Consider the following 18,427-nt stretch of genomic DNA (forward strand, 5'->3'; position numbering starts at 1 on the left):
GGTGTATGTATGCGTGTGTGTGTATAACCTTTTATTAATTGTACAGCTACAAGACTACTCAAAAGTGCTTTGGTACATAGATACACTATCAATATTCAATGTGAGTTTTCCTGCTGGTATCAATGGAGTCAGGAGTTAGCCCTTCATCTTTTTTGTTTATTGTAAAATTGAGTGCCAAATTCTCTGCTGGTATAAACTGGCACAGCCCCTTCTAGTTCACTGCAGCTATATCAGTTTATACCAGCTGTGAATTTGGCATGTAATGAATTATCTTTGACATGCTCTTTTAGATTTCATCCAAATCCACTGATTTCAAAGAGTCTTTCCACTGAAGAAAGTGAGAGCTAGGGTTGTTCTTTTACCATCTCCAGAATTAGTGGCAGCTGTAAGACTGTATACCAACCTCTAGTGTACGTTCTTCTTGCATTGGTATTACTACAATCTCTGGTGGACTTTCTGGCTTTGACCTTTTTCTGGTTTCTTTTTTGATAATGTTGCTGGTGGCTGTTGGAACAACCTGGATGTATCTTTTTGGAATAACATTTCCCAAGAATCTCCATCAACTTCTATGTATTTATTCTACTGTATGTCTAAAATACTGTATACTTCTAGACAATTCCTTCTCTTTTAAAAGAAATACTACTGTGGTCCACAGTAATGATTCCCAGTGCTGTAAGAACATTACTACAAGCTGTAAGGTAGGTTCCATTATTGTAGAATTCTGGGTTTCCAGTCAAAAGGTGAAAAAAAACCCCTAATTTTCTGGGAAATGACACAAGAGGTCTTCTGTTTTCTATCATGTCATTATCTGACATGGAAATGTTAGCTACATGTGTGCTACTTCAAAGAAATTTATTTTAATTGCCCTGTCCTCTTTTCCTTTGGCAGCAATCCAGCTCAGAATATTCACTGTTTGCTTTTCTCCTGAATAATAAACATGAACTACCACTTCCAAGAGAGTTAATAAGTGTTCCAACTTGGAACTATAAAGGAACCATGCTGCCTAGAATAATCCTTCGCTCTCTACCCATTCCCTCCTGAAAACATGCAAGGATCCAAACATAGTTACCATAGAAAGCACTACTAATACATAGTTGCTGCTCTCTTTTTCTGGGTTCCCTGCTCCATTTGGATACCTTTATTCTCCTCCAATCCAAAGGGTGGAAAAAGGTGCAGTGCCATTTGAGTGGACAATTTGCAAGCCAGCCATGGAACTTGATACACAATTTTCATTCTATGAAGTTCTCTTATAATCAGTCCATTGCTGAGAATCCATTACTCTGTACTTGGTTGTTAGATATATTCTAAAACAGGGGTCGGCAACCTTTCGCAAGTGCTGTGCCGAGTCTTCATTTAGTCACTCTGATTTCAGGTTTCGCGTGCCAGTAATACATTTTAACGTTTTTAGATGGTCTCTTTCTATAAGTCTATAATATATAACTAAACTATTGTTGTATGTAAAGTAAATAAGGTTTTTAAAATGTTTAAGAAGCTTCATTTAAAATTAAATTAAAATGCAGAGCCCCCCGGACCGGTGGCCAAGACCCGGGCAGTGTGAGTGCCACTGAAAATCAGCTCGCGTGCCGCCCTTGGCACACGTGCCATAGGTTGCCTACCCCTGTTCTAAAATATACTGAGGATTATTAAATATCTGCACATTCATTAATATGTGATAAGAAGAAATGACTGATTACTAACTACCTCTTTTGTAATGAAAATTGACATTGCTGGCCAGTACTAAACATCTCCACCAAGAATCTCCCATCCCTTCAAATGATGTCAAATTCTTGCTGACTTAGCCTATGTCTGCACTGCTAGCTAAGGGTGTGATTCCCAGCCTGCAGGGACATAAGTGTGCTAGCTCTCCTCTGAGCTAGCCTGCTAAAACAGTAGTGTAGCCATGGTAGCGTGGGCAGCAGCATTGGTGACACAGGCTAACTCCCTTGAGTACATACCTATGGGGTTCAGGTGGGTTTGTACTCAGAGCGGCTAGCTGTACTCCCACTGCGGCTGTCCGTGCTTCCCGCAGGTACACCACTATTTTTAGCATCCTAGCTCAGATGAACACTAGCACAAGTATGTCTACATGAACTGGGAATCACACCCCTTGCGTGTAGTGTAGACGTATCCATTTACACTCCCACTAAGTATCGCATTTGTTATTTAATTACCATTTCCTCAAACTTGTCAGAATTATTCCACTTTTAAATAAAACATTTTCTATTTCAAAACACAAATTTAAAGGAGGAGTAAAATATTTTTCGGTTCATTACATTAACAAACTAACAAAACATCAGCAGAGATTGTCCTATACATCTGTTGTTATGGTGAATATTTGCTATTAAAATAGATGGTAATCTGACAGGCCTTCTGAGAGTCAATGAAGGAAACATATAGAAAAATTGGTGTTTGACTGTTTCCTGTTTTCTGAAAGGATATTATAATGAAGAGCAATGAATAATAAAAGGCTTTGGTTATTGAAAATGAATTGCAGTGTGCTGTCTTCTTTCGAAGAACCATTGTATAAGTAGCAAATGAAACCTGTCTTTGCTAACAAAGCATATGTACTGTACAGGTGTCACTGGGTCCAGTCTTGGTAGATGCTACATGGCAGTTGGTTTATGTGGGGTGACTGGCTATCCAGCATAATGATATATAGACTGCAAATGGAAATCACACTGCTGTCTCTTCCAGCTGTGTTATGTTGCAGGAACAACTTATAATTTTAGTATGTAATCAAACAAGCCAAAGTAGCTATATATACAAACTCCAATTAAAGGGGCTCATCTGTGACTTCGTAACTGACAAGCACAAAATTTCTGGGTCACAGCATTCAGACCCAGTCCAGACACAAATACCCTCCACAAGGAAAAAGTCTTATGCATTTAATAAGGCTAAAACCAAAAGGTTCTATGGCAGTCACTCTATAAACCTACAGAATCTAGTAGAAAATTCATAGAGAATTAAAAGATCATCCTATAGCATTTAATAGTGGATTCTCTGCACTTCTGTTACAGAATTCTATAACTTGGGTTAAAAATTCTGTACAAAGGTTATCATTACATTCAATAAGATGTTCTATAAGGGTGCAGATAGCTTGTTTTTATAAGCATAGGAAAGGCAGGTCCACTTCCTCTCTTTCTTCTCTCCGCATCAGTACATTGGCTATTTATTTATTGCATTGACTAGCCTTCACTCTGGAGACCTAGATTCAAATCTTGATTGAGTATGACAAATGAGAATGAATTTGTGGCTTCACCTTGAGCATTACAGGACTGAACAACCACTGAAGGCAAGGAGGTACAGTTCATGCTCTCTGCTCAAGGAACACCAATTCTGGAAAAGCAGACTGGTTATAGGTCAATTGTTCAGATACAATTATGTGAAGAAGTTGCCTGCCTACCTGTGCTTTAAGTCATACAAAATATATGAAAACAACTTTTTTTCCCCATTCACTACTCTTATTTTACCTAACATTTGTGTGTGTTTACATGTGTGTTTGAGGGAGGGGGGTGGGATTTCTTTCATGCTATTTGGTCAAGACTGTGGCAGCATTTCTCAATCCATATTCTACAATACTAACACCAGATCTCTATTCTACTCATCTCCAATAAATAAGGTAAGTTGGCTATTTTGGAGAACCTTGCCAACCCTGTTGACTGGGTATTTTGGTCTCAAATCTCCCTCTAACAAGGATTCCCTTACATCATTGTGCTACCAGCATCGCTTACTCAGAAATGTCTCTTATTCCCAGTCATGAATCTTTATGCTGATAGAACCTTTGGTATTGTTTCTACAACCAAATGAGTAAATGTTTTTGTATATATTGTCTCCATATAACAATTATATTTTATCATCTTCCTCTACATTCCCTCCCACATATGCACTTTTGTTCTTTCCAATAGCAAATCTTAGGGGGGTACATTCTCCTCTCCGTGTGTGGGAGCTGCATGTGCATACCCCTTGTGCACCAGCTGAGAAGGATGAATGCATTTTCTGAATTGGCCAAACTACTTATAGTTTTTCTTTGTGAAATTAAATGATCAGTGGTAGTAATTATGAAAGTATCTGAAAACATCAAACAATAAAAATGTACTTAATAGAAGCAATCAGTGCAAGAACCAACTGCATTTCAGAAAGCAACAGCATTCTCCTATACTGGAGGCTGCAGATACTTGCTATTATATTTCCAAAGCTGTGGTAATGTTCTAAAATTCAGAATAATCCTTTTCTCTACTCATTTTCAAGCACCTAAAAAAATCAATAAAAATACTCTGCAAGTCTGAGTCTCAGTGTTCAAGGAACATCTCTACCTGTTATCATGAAACTGACCCCAAAAGCCTACCCCTTCCTGGCACAATACCCATGCTTACATACCAATAACTGTCCTTATTTTCATGCATCTTATTCATTTTGGGTAGGATAGAAAGATCATGTTACCACATTTTCTAACAGCCTGTCCTGAAAACTAGTAAGCTAGTTCATTAGCATTGAATGCTGGGATTACTTCACTTTTGGTGACAGTAAATATATTATGTAGTAGATGGCTCTACTGTTCCAGGGAGAACTGTGTACATTTATACTATAATACAAATGTTTAATAATAATAATTTGTTAACTGGTAGAATTTCTGCTTTGGACCATGTAACTATGCACCTCAGAAACCCCCTTTTAATATGTATTTTACTGTTAGCCAGTACCTTGTTTCTGTCCTTTTGGAAAATGGTGTTGCCACACAAATCAAGTATTTTTGGAAGTTTCCGTTAACAGATAAACAAGTTTCCCATGCCAGGGCCAATTAAAGCTAGTGAAAAATGCAGTGGGCCACATTTTCTACTTAACGGAAATGGACACAGCTCCTTTGACTTCAGCGGAGTTGGGTTCACTTATGCCAACAGAAATTTGCCTCAGTCTGTCACTTAGATATGTATGAAAAATACCTGAGTTTGTTATTTGTATCCTGATCCCAAATGATTAATGTAGTTACATAGCCTGAGCGCTCCCAATACTTGTAAGCATTTCATTTTGATTTATGTCACTACTCTTGCATGTAAGTTCTCTATTTAACTATAAAGTAGTTTTAAAGATGAAGCCATGTTTAATTTACACTTCAATTCATGTCCCTGTTACTAAGAGTGAATGTTTTATCAATGATCCAGACCCTTTTGGCTGATCTTCGACCTAAGCAATCCCCAGGTACGTCCTTCATGATATTTCCAGTTGTTATGCATCTTTATTGTTATCTGTTACAAGTTTAGGGGGAGGGATAGCTCAGTGGTTTGAGCATTAGCTTGCTAAATCCAGGGCTGTGAGCTCAATCCTTGAGGGGGCCACTTAGGGAGCTGAGGCAAAATCAGTACTTGGTCCTGCTAGTGAAGGCAGGGGGCTGGACTTGATGACCTTTCAGGGTCCCTTCCAGTTCTAGGAGATAGGTATATCTCCATATATTATTATTATTATATTTTCCATGTTCTTAAAAGTAGGCCAACACTGCAAGTTGGTTTCATGCATGGTCTCAGTTTTCTTTCTTGTATAGCAAGTATATATTTAGCTTGATACGGATGAACTCTGCTGTGCTCTGAAAGAAATATTTATCACAGCAGAGGGCAGATCCTCACAATATACTGGAGCCACAAATACCTGTACTAGGGATAATGTTCTAGTCTCATGTTGTCATATACTGTCAGGTGGTGCATTAAAGGATTTCAACAAATGAATCCGTTGCAGAAGTTGCAGAAGTGTCTGGCTTACCCCAAGTGTTATTAAACTTGCCATAGGTCAGGCATTTTGCAGAATTTACTAGTGCACATATTCTTTTATTTTTACACTAAACAAATAAACAGATTAAAAAATAAATACAAGCTCACAAATAAAATGGCAATGTGCATCTATTTCACAGTTACCATTACATCTAGTGACAAAATGTTATTTTAAGTGAATAAAATGTAAGATAGCAAGAGATTTTGTGAATATGACTGATAACTGAAATTACTGCATATAGCCTTTGAATACACATTGTGTAAAAAAAAACCCTACTTTCTTGAAATAAAAGGGGTGTAATGAGGAGTGGAGGAAGTGACTGTATTTATAGTAGCATCTTATGGGTTATTTATTTAAGATTCTATAAACATTACAGATTAAAGCTAGCACCAATCAGGATTCAAAGAACAGTCTATAGTTTTAGCTTAGAAAGTACTATTCTGTAGACTAAATAATCATGTGAAACAAGTAACAGAATTAGTGACCTTTGACTTACCTCAATAAAGAAGAGACTAGCTGCTGACGTTGGATGATGGTACATATAGACTGTCACAAGGATGGCTGCTGCTACAATGAGGACCAATATCAGAATTCCAACTATTAAACCAGCATGGAGAGTTCCACCTTTCTTCTCTGCAGCGCTATCATCTGTAGAGGCTACAAGAATGGAATACTTATTAGCATGACAACTGTTTTGAGATTAAGAGAGATTATTTCTTCTTGTCTACAATAAATTATTAAAATGACAATTGAACATTTGTTTTCTCTGTCCTACATTTTCCTAATATTCTCATTAGCCCAAGTTGCAGAAAGAAATTACATCTTCCTATCCCCCATATGCGTACTCATATAATGTTAATGAAATGACATTTCCAAATGTTTTATTATTTCTAGCTCAATAAACAAAATTAATATCCTTCTTTCTGAAAGTAATTTGGACATTCTAAAGTTCCTAATTATCTACATAATGAATTTACATAAGAACAAAATTTGACTTTGATTTTCCCAAAAAACTATCACAGTTGTCCTACAGACATCAAGTATTAATTGAATACATTTTGAAATATGTATTTTGTCATTTTTTTTGCAAGCTTCAATTTGAGAGATGTCACAGCTCCCGGTGAGGGGTAGCTAATAAACACATTCTGAAAGCCTGATTCATTAGCTTGGAGAATGATTTCCCAAAGTCCTGTGCAACTGAATCACATTGCAAAAGTGTAACAAATGAATGTTAAATGACCCTCAAATATTTTAATCTTAGTACGAAGGGAGTACAAATATTACTGAAGTTGATCATTTTGTTAAACTTTATACCGATAGGTCTCTTGTTGTATTATACATTTGCCTTGGGGAAAGAAGACATACCAGAGTATATAACCCCTAAAGCAAATAACACCACTACTCACAGATAAATCAACCAATTGAAAATCTGATTAACAGTGTTATCATCATGCTGAAAGAGTCTTATTAAGTTAGTTAGTTGTCATTGGTGGTACTGGTTGCACTTGGGTGAGTCTGATTCCTATTTTGGGCACCCCAAAGAATTTTAGCAATTTCAAACATCAACAGTAGGTTATTCAGCTACTATTGCCTATAAACAGAATTCACACATAATCAGTTATCATACTGTAAATAGAAAAGAAACAAGAAGGGGAAGGACTTAGAATGATTCATTGGAACACATGATTTGCATACAAAAACTAATATTGGTGCTAGTGTTCCCATCCTTGTCTGCCTGTTTATCACCTATGTCATCTGCTTTCACGTGACCCAATTCCGGGCTTCTGAATCACTCCAAAGCTGCCCACTTCTTGTTTCTTTCTCTATATACTGTGCTAACTGATTGAGTGACAGTTCTGTTTTGTTTTTATGCAATTGAAAGCTTAACTCATTATCAAGGACCCTTCACTTTTAAGCCCCTCTCCAAAACACATTTCTGTCATGTTGCCTATAGTGATGCTTGTTGAGTTGTATAGAAATCCTTTTGCTTGTTCCCTTTCCCAGACTAGGATGTATCTGTTTGTCCTTAATTGGTGAGATCCTCAGGGCAGGAACTGCACCTTCTCATGTGCCTGAAAAGCACCTAGTACCTCTCAGGCAGCACTGCAAACAAATGGTACATAAAAATAGTAATAACTACTGTACATGATCTTTTAGCATTCACCAACTGGTCAAAAGATCATTCAAAACATATCATAGACAAGGAAAATAGAAAAAGAATAGGAAAGGGACTATCTAGCTAGGTTCTCTCACAGTGATGCCTGTCACGGTACCAGCTGAGCACTTAGGGAGAATGGCTAACTCTCATGATTCCAGCTACACATGTTCATGCATAGTAGTACTCTCAGATGGACTCAAACTGTATAAAGCTAGAGGCCCATAAGCAAAACCATAGGAACGAATTTAAAATGCTGCCCTAACTTGGGATCTTGGAGAAGAGCATGAACGTCTGATAGTACTTCTTCCCACAGATTTGCTTCTGTGGCTATAGGTAAAGCAGCAGGAAACTCCTTGGAAGCCAGTAGTCTTCTCTTCCAGGTCTTGCAGCAGCTGGCTATGGAACACTTCACATGTTGCAGGCTCAGACAGCAGTCGACCAGCCTAATCTTCTCTCCTCTGCTTTCACAACACTAAGCTCAACCACAAGAGCACATGGGGCCCAGGCCCAACCTGACCTTCTTGTAGCCTGCGGGGCTGGGGGCGTTGCAAAGCCAGGCACAAGAAGAAGAAAGTAAAAGATAAGAAAGAGAGAAACAAAAGGCAGACGAGGATGGGAGAGAGAAAGAAAATGGGCAGAAAAGAAAGATGAGGAGACAAATGTGCTCAAGAATGGTGAAACAGAGCTGGGGCCCCCACATCATTACAAGGAGTGGGGGGCTTCTACAACAAAAAGTTGTGGGGTCTTAGCCATTTCAGCACACTTAAAATTGAATTAACTTTGTTTATTCATACTGTTCACAGCTAGCAGCAGATACATTTCAAAATTGCTATGCTAATCATGTTTTTTCCATATCTCAAGGGGTCTTGTGTATTAATTTGTGTACCATCTGCACAATTTTTTACTACCATTTGTCCCATTCTGCCATCTTTCCTTATGACACAAGTACACCAGATGAAGTGTGCAGATGTGAGTTGCTCCCATGACTGGCTGCCCTCAGGGCCATTACAGGACCAGTGGAAAAAGGAAGATGGCTTTACCGAGAGATAATTTAAGGTAGCCTAGTGGTTCTCAACCTGCAGCTGAAGGCCATTTGCAGCCCAATCAGCACACCGCAGTGACCCATGTGACAGCCTCGGGGCCATACAGGTAGTCTATATATTGTTTGGATGCAGCCCACATAACACATATAGAGCCGCATATGCGGCCCACAATGGTAAATACGTTGAGAACCGCTGATCTAGCCACAAGAGCAAATTTGTGGGAGGAAGAGAGAATCTGGAATCATTTAACTTTCCCCTGCTCCTCTCCAGGATTTCCAAAATCCTGAGATAGGGCCGTTTTAACCAGTGGTGCGGCTGTCTAATTAATCAGGCAGTCAATGGGCCAACGCATGCTGTAAAGTACAACTCAGTGAAGTTAGAGTGACAGAAACAGGCCCTAAGTCATTTATAAAATGGCTGTGTGCCTGCACCTGGGACTAGACTGAATTATAAAAGCTCAAACTGAAATTTTCAGTTTATACACAGTAATAAGGATAATAATACTTAGTACTTGTACACGCTTTACATGCTCAAAGCACTGTGCAAACACCAATTAATTTATCTAGAAGCCAGCAGGAGAGGCCTGCTTTATGTTACATGCTCTGGGCCAGATTGTGAATCCTTTATTTGCAGTGATGAGCAGTTAATTGCACGAACAGTCCCATTGACTCATCAGTAGGAGTAGAGGATTCATAAACTGGCTCCCTAATAGTTACTTTTCCTTTTACAACTGCCTACTCCTTTGCTCTTCCACTGAATGCTGGATTAGCACAAGTTAAATTTACTTGACCATTTACACCAATTTTCTGAGCAATTTATGCCTGACAAGTACTTTTATCATTACTTTGTGGACTATCCTATTCCACAGAGATATGAAAGAAAGGTCCTAGCCAGGGAGTAGGGACCAGATCAAACTAATCCCTTTAATTTGATACACTGTCGGTATTTACTACCTGGATTTGTAAATGAGAGACTCCAAATGATAGCAGCCTGTCAGTATTTCTTCTAGCCCATTGTGTAAAGTATTCCAAGTACATTGAAATAATGATCAGAATGGCCAATGCAAAAAATAATAAAATATAAATACATGGTTTTCTAAATGACAAGTGTAAGTGACTAGTGATTTCCATAATCAAACTTCAGTTCATTGACCTCAGTGTTAGAATGCTGAAGAGAAATTGATTTCACTCTGTTTGCACAGACAATAAACAATGTTGTCAACTGTGAAAATATCCTCTGCCATAAATCAAGGACAGGTCTTTAAAAAGCCACAGAGGGGAATGCTAGAAAGAAGACCTGGAATCTTTTTCAGGTGCAAAAACATTATTAAGCTTAGCACAGCCCATCTCCTGCTGCAGGCCAGGCTAAATCTTTAAGGAGGATATTTGTCTTGATGACCAATCCCTTCCTGATGGCAGCTCTCACGAATGAGCTTCCCTCACACTCTCCTTTTCTTTTGTTCCAGTGGTGGGTGTTATAGATAGCATGTCCTGTTTACTAGAGGGTCACACACGTCATAGCTTGTGTAGGCTGAGTTTATGGCACACACCAAGGGCTCCTTCCCTGACGAACTCCCTGTGTGTCCCCCTTTATTTCAGGGACTCCTTACAACTCCCCCCAGTCACTCCCCTGCCAAGAGTTCTGTGTGCCCTTCCATTTCCACTTCCCCCATGCTCTCCAGTCCCCCTTTTCATCCCATGGCAGGGGCTCTGCATACTAACTAATCTCCATACCAATTCTCCCCCACAAAGATTCTGTGTGTTTCCCATTCCCTCCTCTTCCCATTTCAGAATCCAACATTCTCCTCCCCCTGGATAGGGCTCTGTGGGCACCTCAGTCCACTTTGTCCCTTCATGTCCTTCCTTACCAGGGGCCCCCAATCTCCCCCATCACTAGGTGTTCTGTTTGTCTCCATTCCCCTCTCCACCAGTAGCAGGGTCCCCCATTCTTTTCCCATGCCAAGGGCTCTGTCTGAAGCTTCATAAATCCTGTTCCCCTCATTTCCTCCTTTCCCCTGGCTTACCAGGGGCTCTGTATGTCCTTCTTCCCCCTCTACCAACCTGTCATTCACCAAAGGTTCTGTGCACCCCATTCTACCCTCCCTCCATATCAGGGTCCCCAATCTCTTCATGTCCCCTTTCTCCTCAATCCTTACTCTTCTTTCTGTCTGGGGGATATAAGCCATTCAGGATGTCAACATGCTAAAACTCCATTGGGATGACAGGCAGAGATGAGAGGCTGGAAGGGTTAATGGGTGCCATCAATCAGTTCTTTGTCCTACAGAAAATTGCAGAGGTGCTTGAGGTTTGGCTGTGCTGAAGAGGTGGCAGGGGCTTCGTGTGTCCCCCATTTCCCAACTTTTGGTTTTCCAAGTTCCTCCCAAATCCACAGGGTTCTGGCTATTGTTGCCTAGAACATTCCCAGAAATTTTTGAATTGATTGGATGGTCTGACAGACAGACAGACAGAGAGATGCCACTGAATTGAGTATAAGGCCTTTGCAAGCTCACCCAATTACTCAAACAAAAATGGTTCTAGTATAACGCTTAAACAAAAGGAGTGTGTTCACATGTTCAGGCTTGTCTGCTTTTCTTTATGGACTGTATAGCAGGAAGGAAACAGTGGGTAATTACATGCTTTTTAAAAAGCAAACACACAAATGATCTAAATATTAATTCATTCCAGTCTCCTCTTTTGCTGCTGGAAGGTCTTCCAAGGAAACCCTGGTCTACAATGCCAACTGACGTTGGTATGATGACATCGCTCAGGGGTGTGGAAAATCCCCTGAGAGACATAGTTATACTAACCTAACCCCAAATGTAGACAGTGCTATGTTGACGGGTGAAGCCCTCCTGTTGACATAGCTACTACCTGTTGGAGAAGTGGAGTACCTATGTCGGGTGCTACAGCAGGCACTGCTGCAAGTGTAGACAAGCCTATACAGATAATGAGTGAAAATCAAAAATGTTTTCATAACTAGGAATTCATTAGAGCAGAAATGTAAAGAGGAGACAGTGGAAGGCTGAGGGAAAATCCCTGAAGGTCCACTACTATTTTTTTGGTGGGAGCCCTGTCTGCTCACCCTTGCAGGACAGAGTTAGTGAACTTCCAGACCAGGAAGCAAGGAGAACTGAGGAGCTACACCTAGGAGTTATTTTGTTTGCAAGAGACTTTGTAAGTTAAGCATTGCTTTTTTAGACCCCAGTTGAAGCAAGCCAGCCCTTCTTATCAGTTTGCTCTTATATTTTAGGCTGCAAAAAGCCCTGTTCATAAATCCCAATATAGCTGTACAGATATGTCTGCCTGAAAGTGGTAGGATGCATTTTTTTTTATTGTTTTTTCCCCCCCCTTTTCCAGTTACTCCTGGCTATGGCCCAGTCACATCCACACAGAACTCTTCTTCACTTATATATTGAGGCATTTAAAAATAATGTTTAAAAGTTTATCAATATAAACTGATCTCCTGCTACCACCTGTGGGCCATATGGAGTGGGGCACAAGGGCCCAAGGGAATTTGGGAGAGGTGTGGGGAACCACAGGATTGTTGGAGGGGACACAGAAGACCTTGAGAGATGTAGAGGGGCAAAAAAGGTGAAATTTTTAATCCACATTAAACATTGTGAACCCTTAAAATTTTCTACATACAAAACATAAGAGAGTACATTTTTCTTTATGGACAAAAGCCTCTTAGATTTCCTCCTCCCCTGCTCCACTGTCGACTACTCCCATATCCCTCTCAGATATAATCCTGCCTCGGTGTAGGGGGGATGGATTAAGGGGTCCCTTCTAGCCCTCCATTTCTACGATTCTATCCCATCCTGTGGGCTTGCTATGAAACATGCAGGAGGAGAGCCCGGCTTTGATGGCCTCACAAGATCTATCAGAGATCTATCTATAGGTCCCCAACCTGGTATTTTATGAGCTAATCCAAGTTAAACTTTTGATTCTTAATAAAACCAAACCAAACAAACAGTGAAATACCCAAACAAAACCGATCTTTAAAAAAATAAAATTAAGGTTGAAATTTTATTTCAGTATGAGTCCCGCTTAAAATTATTGAGAGCTGATGCTATGACCCTTATTGACTTAATTAGCCCCATTAAAGCCAACAGTAAAACTCCTGTTGGCATATGTGTGACTAGTTAAAAGGACTACTCTGATGAGTAGACTTGCAGGATCAGGCCCTGATTTCATAACAAAGGAATACAGGATGGGCATTGAAATTGTTTTCCTGTGAGTGCTTTAAAAATGCATTTGCTGTTAGGCCATGTGGCAATGCTATAATGTATTATTAACGATCACTCTAAAATAATGATTTTTTGGGGCTATTCAGATGAATGAAAGACTATTCACATGAGTAATTGTAGTAGCATCAGGCCTTAACGGTGATAAAGCACCGTCACATATTTACACTGATCTCTGGAACTAGTGAGTTAGTGTCCTGTAGCAATTTAAATGTTAAAGAAATAGAACTTACAATGCGTTTTTCAGGGTCTTTGTGTGAATATGCCACTTGGTGCAGGTTGGGGTTTTGTTTTGTTTTGTTGGTTTTGTCTTTGCTGATTTTAGGCTTGTTTCTGCTTTCCTTGAAGTCAATGACAGAACTCTGATTGGCACAATTTGCATGCGCAAGGATGAAAAAATGAATGTTTCAGGATTGGGTTTGATTTTTAAGCAATGGATTGTAGCATGGAGATTGTGCTGGCTGATAAACCATGCAGTATGATGTATTATTAATACTAATGCAAAAGTAATAGTAATACCCGAATGTTTTTAATAAACAAGCTCTCTCCAATACTTGCTTACGAATATAAAAATATGTTAATACATTATTATTATTTTATGTATATAGCATCAAAGGGTGGTGGGGGGAGGGGACTTTACACACATTTTAACTGACAGGTCAGATCACCAAAGAGCTCACAATCCAGAGTGCTGATCCTAAAAAGAGACACTAAAATAAGCAGAAATGACACAGAGTACAGACAAAGAACAGGTCTGGCCTGGGCGGTTCATAATCATTTTTTCAAAGCAGATGGAAATGTACCCTTGCACCTTACACGGAAACTGCTGAGCTATGGAAGTTTTACAGATGAGCCCTTTGTCCCATAATCACACATGACAAAGGATTTTAATCACACAATTATTATGGAATCAGTGAAATTGGAGACTTCTAAAGACCTATAGTTGTTAGGTCATTTAATGCCTCACCTGGCCAATGCATGGCTGCACCCTATGAGCCCCTGTCTTTTATGAGAGAATGGGGCTGGTATTCTCCATAGCAGGCCCTCAGCTTTATAAAATTCACTTACTTGTTTGTGCAAAACAGCGCAATCTGCAAATCTTGAGGTCTTGGGGAAAGAGGGACATGCTGAGAGCAGAGTTTAGGGGCTGCGTATTTTCTGCTTTTGGGGAAGCTGCAGGGTTATACTCTCAAACACTGGGAGATTTCAGTTCTATATCTGAACTTGAGACACTGAGCCCCTCTCATCCGCCGGCCAGTACGCGGGCACACTTAGAGGCCCCGGCAGGTGCCTTGGCGCCCGCGGGCACCGCGTTGGGGACCCCTGTACTAGGACATGGCTTCCGTGGCTGCAGCATCGCAAACTGCTTGCGGCTGCTGCTTGGCATGTCCCAGGGCTTCCTTCTAGATTGCAGCCAGAGAAAGAAGCATCTCCCTGCATTGCATTACAACCAGTAGTGAGCTGGAGTTGGTTTGTGTGAACCGGTTGTTAAATTTAGAAGCCGGTTTAGAACCGGTTGTTAAAGGGGTGGGCAAACTCCGGCTTGCGGGCCACATCCGGCCCGCCTGAGCTTCCAGCTGGGGAGGCTTCCCCAGCCCCTCCCCAGCCTTCCCCCCTCTCACAGAGCCTCAGCGCACTGCACTGCCAGCACTTTGGACCGCTTCTGGGCAGCTCTGCAGCTCCTGCCACTTTGAGCGGCATGGTAAGGGGGTGGGGTTGTGAGCTTCAGCAGGCTGCGTGGCATCCATACAGGCTGCCCTGAACAGCATGGTAAGGGGGCCGGGCTGGGACTGGGAAGAGGGGTTGGATAAGGGGCAGGGAGTGGTTGGAGGGGGCGGAGGTTCTGGGGGTGAGGAGCGGTCAGGGGATGGGGAATGGGGGGGTTGGGTAAGTGTGGGAGTTCTGGGAGTCTGTCAGGGTGATGGTGGATGAGGTCGGGGCAGTCAGGGGACAGGGAGTGGGGCGAGTTGGGTAGGGGGTGGGGTCCAGGGTGCAGTTAGGATGGGGGGGTCTCGAGAAGGGGTGATCAGGCGACAAGGAGCAGAGGGGGGTTGATGGGTTGCGGGTTCTGACGAGGGCAGTTGGGGGCAGGACGTGGGTGGGGGTTGGATGGGGGGGCAGGCTGTTTTGGGAAGCACAGCCTTCCCTACCCGGCCCCCGATACAATTTTGCAACCCCGATGTGCAGGGCTGTCTTTAGGAAGTGTGGAGCCCGATTCGAACAGTTTCGACGGGGCGCCGGCAGGGATGACTAAAAAAAACACGTAAAAAAATCGTGGGGCTTGTACTCACCGGGCAGCGCTCCGAGTCTTCGATGGCGGGTCTTTCACTCGCTCCGGGTCTTTGGCGGCACTGAAGGACCCGCCGCCGAAATGCCACCGAAGATCCGGTAGGGAACCGGTTGTTAAGATTTTGGCAGCCCATCACTGATTACAACCCAAATCATCCATTCAAAATACTAATGCATCTAGGCTAACATCATTTCCACAGCCCCTCTGGTGTTCTCTCCTAAACTACTTCCTGCTCCCTATTTAGTCCAATTGCCCCCTTTCCCAGGAATTTCACGAGATACCAAATAGCTGCTTCCCCATAACAGAATCTTCTGGGAATCACCAAGCGAAGGGTCTTTCCCACATGTTCCCTCTCTCCCCATTGGGCAGTGCAAGAGCAGAAATACTCTTCCTAGTGCATAACCCTTAGCTGTGAAGAGGTTGTAAGACAGCCCCAAGGATTGTTTCATTACCATACATGGCTGATGGGGAACTATCTGCAGTCATCTCAGAAAACATATGGTTTAGGATCTTACATGTTGGGAAAGCAGAGAGAGATTTACAGTTTGAAGAACCCTACAGTGGAACATCCAGAACAGTGCATTTACTGCTGTTGCAGGAACTTAATGTTCTCAACTTCCATCTTTCTTCACAGTAATGGAGTATGATGTCCTTGTTTTGGGTTGAAGTAATTCCCTTAGCATTCATTAATATTTTTGAGCTTTCTGCATCACTGTAATTTGCTTGGCTGCACAAGGGCTAATACATTTATGCAGAAGTGGATTAAGATTTATTGGGGACCTAGGCACAAAACTTTTGGGCCCCCCAAAGCCCTTCGCCATGGCACCCGCTCCCTGTTCCTCCTCTCCCTCGAGGCCCTGCCCCTTAGCCAGGCCAGAAGCCAGAGCCAGGCAGTGGAAAGAGCTGTGGCAGCCGCCCAGGGAGATGGTTTGCTGTGGGAGCCCAAGGGTGCCAGAACCTTGTAAAAGTGGGGGGGCCAAGGCCAAAGTGGCAGAGGAATCCCCCGCGTGGTCCCTGGGCCCTGCTGCCTCCTCCCCATTGCCCCGAGCTCCCTTTCATGGCATGGCACCCCAGGCTCACCCTGTTCCTTGCCTCTTGATCACAGCGCCCCCACCTACCCCCTGGCCACAGCATCCACCCATAAGGCTGGCCCTGTGTTCACCTTATTTCCAAACTCCACTGCCTTCCTGGACTGGCATCAGGATACACATGCCAAAATTCAAACTCCTAGGCTCAGTGTAGAGTAAGATCTAAACAGCAGGCTACTAGCATTAAGATTTATAGTCCTCCTCCAGTGGCCAAAATTCATGCTCTCAGTATATTAGGATACACCCAACAGGGCCAGAATGACAGAATTCACATTAGAGACACAAGGCAGGCGATGTAAATATCTTTTATTGGACCAGCTTCTGTTGGTGAGTGAGACAAGCTTTTGAGCTTACAGATCTGAAGAAGAGCTCTGTGTAAGCTCTGAAGCTTCTCTCTCCCCAAGAAAAGTTGCTCCAGTAAAAGATATTACCTCTCCCACCTTGTCTCTCTAATATCCTGGGACCAACAGGGCTACAACAACACTGCATTCAAAAAATGGAGGATTCACGTTAGCAGCCCAGAGTGATCATCACACCAGGGTACTATTTTCAAGATTTATATTTCTAGCATAATGTTGTCATTACAGCACGGCACTAGCACTACCAGCACAATGAGATACATATAGCAGGGTGTGAAAGCACTCCTGGGGTCCCCCAAAATGCCACTGCATTTATGGTTAAGGTAATGTCTTAAAACTATCTTTCTCCCTGCATTTAAGGGAGGAAAGATGGTCTTATTCATGTACTACAAACTGTGACTCAGGAGATCTGGGTTCAATTTCTGGCTCTACCACAGATTTTCTGTGTAACCATGGGCAAGTCACTTAGTTTCACTCAGTCTGATCTGGACTGGAGTCAAGAAGACTTGGAAGTAGCAAGCCCAAAGGGATCCTTTGTTCAGGATGCTGGACATGAACAGCCTTTGTAGTGCCATGGTTCTCTAGTTCAGTGGCTCTTAAGCTTTCCAGACTACTGTACCCCTTTCAGGTGTCTGATTTGTCTTGTGTACCCCCAAGTTTCACCTCTCTTAAAAACTATTTGCTTACAAAATCAGACAAAAATAAAAAAGTGTTATAGCCACATTATTACTGAAAAAATGCTTATTTTCTGATTTTTACCATATAATTATAAAATAAATCAGTTGGAATATAAATATTGTACTTACATTTCAGTGTATAGTATATAGAGCAGTATAAACAAGTCATTGTCTGCATGAAATTTTAGTTTGTACTTACTTTGCTAGAGCTTTTTATGTAGCCTGTTGTTAAACTAGGCAAACATCTAGATGAGTTGATGTACCCCCAGGAAGACCTCTGCATAGTCCCAGGGGTATGCATACCCCTGGTTGAGAACCACTGATCTACTTTGCTGGGTGCCAACACTCTACTGGCATAGGCTGGTGGTGCAAATTACTGCATTGTTCTGCACTAGAATCACGCTAAAACCTCCAGGGGCTTGTACAAGAAATAACTTGATTCCCTCTGACTGGCTCAAAGGAACTCAACTGTGCTGTATCATTTGGCCTGGCAAAGCACCTGCGCTCTTCATCCCCAAGGGATTGTGGCTAGCTGGATTAAGTGTGGCCAAGGCACTGTCTCCCCTGCATGCCAGTTGAGGTTAGGCAGCAGACACTGGGCCAATGCATGCTACCTTCTTTCTAAAGCTGCCTCTACTGCTCCCTGAGGCATTCATTATATTTTCCCTGTGAAGGCATAAAGCTTTAGAGCACTTCAACTCAGGGAGTATCTGCATTAGTCTTCCCTTCAAATTTTCCACAAACAACTGTGTAGCTTACCAATCGTAGCAAGGATGAGAATGTTAGTGTACACAGGGCTCCGAGCTGTA

At 41.9% G+C, this 18,427-nt stretch overlaps 1 protein-coding gene across 1 annotated transcript in view; it reads right to left on the reverse strand.

Moving 5' to 3' along the window:
- PLXDC2 (plexin domain containing 2) overlaps positions 1–18,427 on the reverse strand; it is a 366,040-nt gene that overhangs the window by 18,406 nt on the left and 329,207 nt on the right. Inside the window, exon 13 of the mRNA XM_034760317.1 lies at positions 6,257–6,417. Within this exon, the coding sequence (XP_034616208.1) occupies positions 6,257–6,417 (161 nt within the window). The remainder of the gene's footprint in view (positions 1–6,256; positions 6,418–18,427) is intronic.

Source organism: Trachemys scripta, chromosome 2 (genome assembly GCF_013100865.1).
Source record: "Trachemys scripta elegans isolate TJP31775 chromosome 2, CAS_Tse_1.0, whole genome shotgun sequence".
NCBI lineage: Eukaryota > Metazoa > Chordata > Testudines > Emydidae > Trachemys > Trachemys scripta.